The sequence below is a fragment of the Primulina eburnea genome, chromosome 18, assembly GCF_022965805.1.
Source record: "Primulina eburnea isolate SZY01 chromosome 18, ASM2296580v1, whole genome shotgun sequence".
Lineage (NCBI taxonomy): Eukaryota > Viridiplantae > Streptophyta > Magnoliopsida > Lamiales > Gesneriaceae > Primulina > Primulina eburnea.
This window is the reverse complement of record NC_133118.1, coordinates 25,276,526-25,283,556: the sequence shown is the minus strand read 5'-3', so window position 1 is coordinate 25,283,556 and position 7,031 is coordinate 25,276,526. Positions and strand designations below refer to the sequence as shown.

General features: G+C 33.6%; 1 protein-coding gene across 2 annotated transcripts; it reads left to right on the top strand.

Moving 5' to 3' along the window:
* Window positions 1-4,968: 4,968 nt before the first annotated feature.
* Window positions 4,969-6,703, top strand: LOC140819445 (transcription termination factor MTEF1, chloroplastic). 2 transcript variants are annotated; one of them, XM_073179539.1, is made up of 2 exons: window positions 4,969-5,204; window positions 5,693-6,703. In XM_073179539.1, the coding sequence occupies exon 2, from the start codon at window positions 5,740-5,742 to the stop codon at window positions 6,634-6,636; it is 897 nt and encodes a 298-aa protein (XP_073035640.1). In that variant the 5' UTR covers window positions 4,969-5,204; window positions 5,693-5,739; the 3' UTR covers window positions 6,637-6,703. The 2 variants fall into 2 exon arrangements, with proteins under 2 accessions (XP_073035640.1, XP_073035639.1); XM_073179538.1 differs by having other exon boundaries at window positions 4,970-5,204; window positions 5,728-6,703.
* The last annotated feature ends 328 nt before the right edge of the window (window positions 6,704-7,031 follow it).

The following is a 7,031-nucleotide window of genomic DNA, read 5'->3' as shown; positions in this document are numbered from 1 at the left end:
TCCCGGTCCCGATCCATCATCTCCGGCCATCACTTCTCTAGCCTTAGCAAAAAATCTAAAAAATCTTTTCTGATGTGGAAGATCAGACAAAGCTGCAACCACAGAGCATACTCAGAATTCTTAAGAATTTTCACAACAAGGCTCTGATACCAGTTGTTGGGGAATTACCCCGAAGCGATACCGATCACGATGATAATATAGTGCCGAAAAATTTGCGGAAGAAAACAACCAACAAGAACACAAAGATTTACGTGGTTCACCTAATATAGGCTACGTCCACGGAGCACTGCAACTTTTATAACCGGAAGAAATATTACAACAAGTGTATACACCAATACACTCAATATCTCACGATCCCAACCCCGAGTATACCAAGAAAATATTTTCTCTAACTCACAAAAGAGAATTCCCGCACTCAAGAAAAAAATACACTCTTTTTTCTATGCACTCTCTTTTTATCAAAGCTGAAAAGCTTTTGATTTTGGGATACTAAAAACAAACAAAGAAGGCTCATTTTATAACAGATTTTCCTCGTTCATTTTTATAAACATTCGATGTGGGATGTGATTTAATTATTAAATTATTTAATGTGTGGGTCCCACCCCATTAAATAAACTCACCTAACACTTCGATCAAGGCAAGATGTACCCATTTTTTTTTCCAATAATTGAAGATTTGAATAATGATAAAGAGGGAAATTAATGTGATGAAGAGTTGAATTTGGAATCTTTACCAAAAACTACCGCCGTCAAACAAAAAACTGAAGACCTCATTGATTCACCTAAATATTTTTTTGGAAAAGATATTGTTATCTTTTCAGGACAGGTCTGAACTAGTCCAACATGGAACTAACAACATAGAAGCAATGGTTGAACAACGACCCGAATATTCTAAAATTCCAACTGCTTTCTCAACCTTTGATCCCAAAGAAGAAAGCTCTTCTATTCCTATTCTCCATCAGTTACAAATCCAATCAGGCTCTCCAATTCTTGAAGAATATTTTCAATCTAATCTTAACTTAAATGTCTATTATGAGTTCGACGAGAAGAATCTCTCCAACACAATCAATAATGTCGAGATCAAGCAGTTTGCTCATACTGTTGCTTTCGATAACTTTCTATGTGCTCTTGGTTCTCTGGAAAAGAACTTCATGCTACCCACCGCTGATCAAGCCCCAACCAAGCGTCAAACTAAAAATTAGGGTATAACTTTATCAAGTCAAATAATCCGATCCCAACAGCACGTGGACACCCGGTTCAATCATATTCAAACCACTATTCAGAGACGGATCTACGCTAGGGCTATACTGGGCTGTAGCCCAGCCCATTTTTTTTATTTAGCGACGGTTTTAGCGACGGTTTTTTGAAAACCGTCGCTACTTTTGCGACGGTTTTAGTAAACCCGTCGCCGATGTGGATAGGCGACAGTTTTATCAAACACCGTCGCAAATATTAGCGACGGTTATTTCTAAAACCGTCGCTAAAGTATTAAAAAATAAAAAAAAGGTGGATCGGCGGTTTTAATTAGCGACGGTTTATTCAATAGAACATCATTACCACTTTGATGTTTTTAATGCAGCAATAAATCTCATTTTGATGGAGTTAAATACTCGGTTCAATGAGTCATCGGTGAAACTTCTTTCTCTTAGTATAGTTTTAGATCCTAAAAATTCATTTGACTCATTTAACAGTGATGATATTTGCAAGCTTGCGAAGAAGTTTTATCCTGGAGATTTCACAGATCAAGAAATTGTTGTTTTGAAGTATGCATTGATACATTTATAAACTCGATGTGATGCAGAATTTAAAGGTTTCTACACTTGTTGAGTTGTGTCAGCCAATTGACCGAGAGTGGACGGTCAAGTGTTTATGTTATGTTGACTAGATTGATTCATCTTGTTTTGACATTATCTGTGTCTACTGCCACTATTGAACGGGCTTTTTCAGCAATGAAGCATGTGAAGACGGCACTTCGCAATAAAATGGAGGATGACTTTCTTGCCGATTGTTTGACACTCTATGTTGAACGAGATTTAGCTAAACATATTGATGTAAATTCTATTATTGATGAATTTTATGTTTTAAAATCCCGTAAAGCACAACTTCGTTGAACGATATAATGTACTTTTTTTTTAATAATACATAATTTATCATATTGAGTTCAAGCTCACCCCAACTCTTATTCCTGGATCCGTCCCTGCCACTATTGACAGTCACTTGCAAGAAATTTTTGATCATATGGAACGTGGTGATGTGAAAAAAGGAAACTAGTAGATTACAAGAAGCTTGAAGAGCAAAAGCAGTGATCCGAAAGAGCTAAGTATGAATAATCAAAGAACAATGATGAAAGAAGGAAATTGAAAGAAGAAGAAAGAAGAAACAGAGGAGGTGGAGGTGATAGCAACGGTTCAAGTCATAAAAATTAAAATTCTTCTATAGGTGTAATATTATTTTGTTTAAATTTTATGTTTTTGTAGAATGAAATTTCATTTTATCAATGAATTCATCTCATTGAATTAATTGCAAATTTTACTCCATATAACTTTTATATAGATAGACCCACAGCTTGATTTTGTCATTCCCAAAAAGGAGAAAATCGTTAGAATATTTATTTTATCTTAAATTTTGATGATTGACAAAATAATAGCATCATGTTATTATAGGAAACCAACCACAATATTGCTTTGTATTTTCAGGTTTCTAACCGTCCTTATTAAATAAAGATTGCTACTAGCCAACCGTAAGTCAAAATATGTGCAAAGAAAAGTAGATACTTTACTTCCAACCATTCTGAACAATGCTAGTTATAACATATGGAACGATATCGCACCAACTCTCAATTTGACAGAAAAGTTTCTTAAAACATCCGAAGTCAAAACAACTTTTAGAAAGCTAAGAGCTATAAGTTGTAAAAAATACATTAAACAAGGATTTGATGATATGTACTTCATCTAAAAGCAACAAGCTCATTCTATAAGGAACTGGTACAAGTTATTGTTGAAAAGCTTTATCCGATTGTTGGAAGCTTTCAACTATATACATATGCAAATTCAACTTCAAGAAGCACCGAAAATTCAACTCTTGTGCATCTCTCAATCTGCATTAACAAGATTCTGAGCAGTCCTACAAGAAACATTTCAAGTTTGCCAACCTAGCACACACTTATCAGAATCATTTCAAATCATCAATGATTAAACTTTTGTTGCAATAACAACTCAAGCCGTCAAGTTTGATCGTTGGGTTTTGTATTTGTTGTATAGTGAACCAAGAGTTTTTAAATATCCAGAAGTGTAAAGTGATAACTAAGAGTTTCATTAGATAATGAAATCCTTAACTGAAGTAGTTATTACATTACGTTGTAAAGTTAAAGTCTTTTAATGAAAACCTTCTTAAGTGGAAGAAGTGATGACGTATGAGTTATATCTCCGAACATATATAAAATACATATGTTATTACATTCCACACTTACATTTATGTATATCTAATTTCAAGACGTCTGTTTCCGCGCTTACACATTTCAGTAGTCCAACAAGTCTAGTTATTCAAGAACATGCCTTAACAACCGCGAAACTGTTAAGAACACTTCAAAATCAAAGAAATTAATAAAAAAATTTATTTACCCTCTCTGAATTCTAACTTGATACGAACAATCACAATATATTATTATTTATTCATTTTTTACTAGATTGTCTTAATTATATTTGTAATTTTAGAGAATATAATTTATAATATTGATAGTGCTATAAATTTTTATAATGGTCTTACAAAAAAATTATTAATCTATTAATTATCGATATTATTAATTTATCTAACTTGTCCAAGTCCATACTGTCAAAAAATATTATTTTAGAGATGTTATTAATTTATCAAACATTAATTTATAGATTTTTGATCTATCTATTATGTTAAAGTGGTCTATAAAAACTTGTTTCGGTATGGATATTATGAATGGTGAAGTCATTTTTCTATTCCTAAATTCATAAATGGCCCTAAAAAATAAATGAAAAAATAGGAAACGGAAACGAAAACCATACTTTTTTATTTTGAATATAAATTTTAAAACCAAAGTTTATATGATTTGTTTCGAATTATATATGATAAAAGAGAATTGACAAAAAAAAATCAAATTTTAATTAGATTAGTAAGTTTTTATTTTTTATTTAGATTATATATTTTATAAAATGATATTTTGTGAGTCAAATATTACGTTTGTTATTTTTATTTATTATTTGTTTAATTAATTTAGAATTTATTTTTAAAATTTTTATAAAAAAATTAACTAAAAAGATAATACTTTATATTTTAAATTTATTTTAATTACTAATTTAAATAATTGTCCAAATATTTTATTTTAGAAAACGAATCTAACTGAAACAAAATAGTTCATATTCAAATTATATATTCTGAATACAAAAATTAAAATAACTAATTTGTGTACAATCGAATGGAACAATGAAACAGTAGGTCTTCTATGATACGATTTTACGAATCTTTATCTGTGAGATGAGTCAACACTACCGATATTCAGAATAAAAATTAATACACTTAGCATAAAAAATAATATTTTTTTATGGATGACCCAAATAAGAGATCAATCTCACAAATACGACTGTGAGATCATCTCACACAAGTTTTTGTCAAACTATAATTCAAATTTTTGAAAACAAAGCTCCGAATTTAAGAAATCTGAAAAAAAAAAAACAAAAAAAACTGTAAAATAAGCATTTTTCACAAGTTGATTCAAATATTTTAACAAAAAAATTCTTAAAGCTCGTCCTATAAACAGCAGGGCCCGTTCCTTAATATGAAAGTTGTATCAGTTATTTCATAATCGGTTCGATGATGGAACCGGTTCGATCGATTCTTGACCGATTTTATGGAACAGTCGGGTCGGTTTTAAAAAACACAGATATTCATATTATCTTGTCTGAAATCGAGTGGCAACCAATCAGAGGATTGCATGAGGATAACGAGAAAATGGAGTCGCTTTGTCTATTCTTCATCGGCACCACATATAACTGATCATTCTTCGTTGGCCTTCAATCCAAGAAACTAATCGAAACTAATCAGTTTCTTTCAGCCATTGGAGGTGTTTTTTGTAATGGTGCAGGCCCAACAGGTATCGATTAGTAAACTCTTCGTTGCTTGATAATGGCGAGCTTCAATCGCTTCAGCTCTACCCATTTTTCCTCTCCTTCTCAAGAGGTAAATAAAGTCGCAAATGCGAAGTCTAGTAGCTTGATATCGCAGATTGTAGCGATCTTGTTGCGGTGAATCGACAAAGGAACTTGCATTTTTAGTCGTCAAAGTTAGAATCTTGAAATATTGATTCGGGCTTAGCTTAATGACCAAGAGAGTGATACAATATAATGATTTTCAGCATTTTTGTTTGATTTCCCGAGTACCCAACAAGTCCCTTCTTCGATCGAGTATCCTAATTTAGCAGATTTTGATTTCTTGTATTCTCAAATATCTTAGATTAGGATGATAATCAGTCATCAGACAGGCTTGAGAATCAGCTGGTTTACAGCTTCCTTTTGGTTTGTGTAGCTTGGGATTGTAGCATTTTCACTCTGGTTGTTGATTTCTTTTACTTGCAGTAGTCTTACACAGTTTTTTTTGCTGTAATAACAGTATTATATTGTGTTTGTGTTAAAATATTTTTCATTTTTTTCTTGGAGTTCTTCTTTTAGCTGTTGATCATCTAAATTGTGTCAATCGGTTGTAGTTTTGTTTGAAGATGCCGGCGGCGGCCTTGAGCTCGTCTCTCTGCTTCTCTTCCCCCAAATCGGCCTCATGTTCGGAAGAACTGAGCAAGCTTTTAACTGCCAAACCCAAAACAGTCCTGTATGACCACCCACTCTACCATTCAACCCATGCACAAATTTCCCTCCAATTCAAAGAAAAAGTCCTTTGCCTGGAAATCTTGGGCGTCAACTCGGGCCGTGCCCTGGCCCAGAATCCGTCTCTCCGCTTAGCTTCACTCAATTCAATCCACGACATAGTCAGCTTCCTCCAATCCAAAGGCATCCATCTCAAAGATCTAGGCAGAATCTTTGGCATGTGCCCCAAGATTCTGACTTCAGACATTAAATCTGAACTCAACCCAGTATTTCATTTCTTATCCTTTGATCTAAAAGTCCCGGATCAGAATTTTCGAAAGGTGATCAACAAATGCCCAAGGCTCTTGATTTCCAGCGTGAGAGATCAGTTGAAGCCAGCTCTATTCTATCTTCACAGACTTGGATTCAAGGATTTACACGCTTTGGCTTATCAGGACCCAATTTTGCTGGTCTCCAGTGTCGAAAGAACTCTGATTCCGAAGCTGAATTATCTAACTAGCTTGGGGTTTTCGAAATCTGATGCGGTGGACATGGTCTTGAGATGTCCGAGTCTGTTCACATTCAGCGTGGAGGGTAACTTCAAGCCGAAATTTGAGTACTTCGCGAAGGAAATGAAGGGGAGTCTGGAGGAACTGAGGAGTTTTCCCCAGTATTTTGGGTTTAGTTTGGAGAATCGGATAAAGCCTCGGAACACAGAGATTGTAAAGAGAGGTGTCGAGGTTCCACTGCCATTGATGTTGAAGGCTACTGATGAGGAGTTCAGTGAATTGCTCATAAGTCAAGGGAGTGCATAAATGTAATATTATCTTTGTTTGTGTATACTTATGAATCAATGGAAAATAAGTACATTCTCTTGATGATGATTAGCCTTTTATCATTTACTCTACGGCGCCGTTTGACTCGGGATGAATGAAGAGGCTAGTGACAACACGCGTTGTCAGCAGAATAATATGACACACAAATAAATGAGTTAAACAAAAATAACTCGGAGATAATTGTACACAAGCATAAATACTAGTGTGATGCCCCAATGTAAAATAATCAATAGAATAACAACTTGTGTTTACGAAAACCAATACTATTGATTATATGAAAACTATATTCTTTAATACGTTAAGGAATCGAATAATATCCTAAAAAAATAATCAGATTAAAAACATATTCAAGGAACACAAATAGTTTGCTGAAA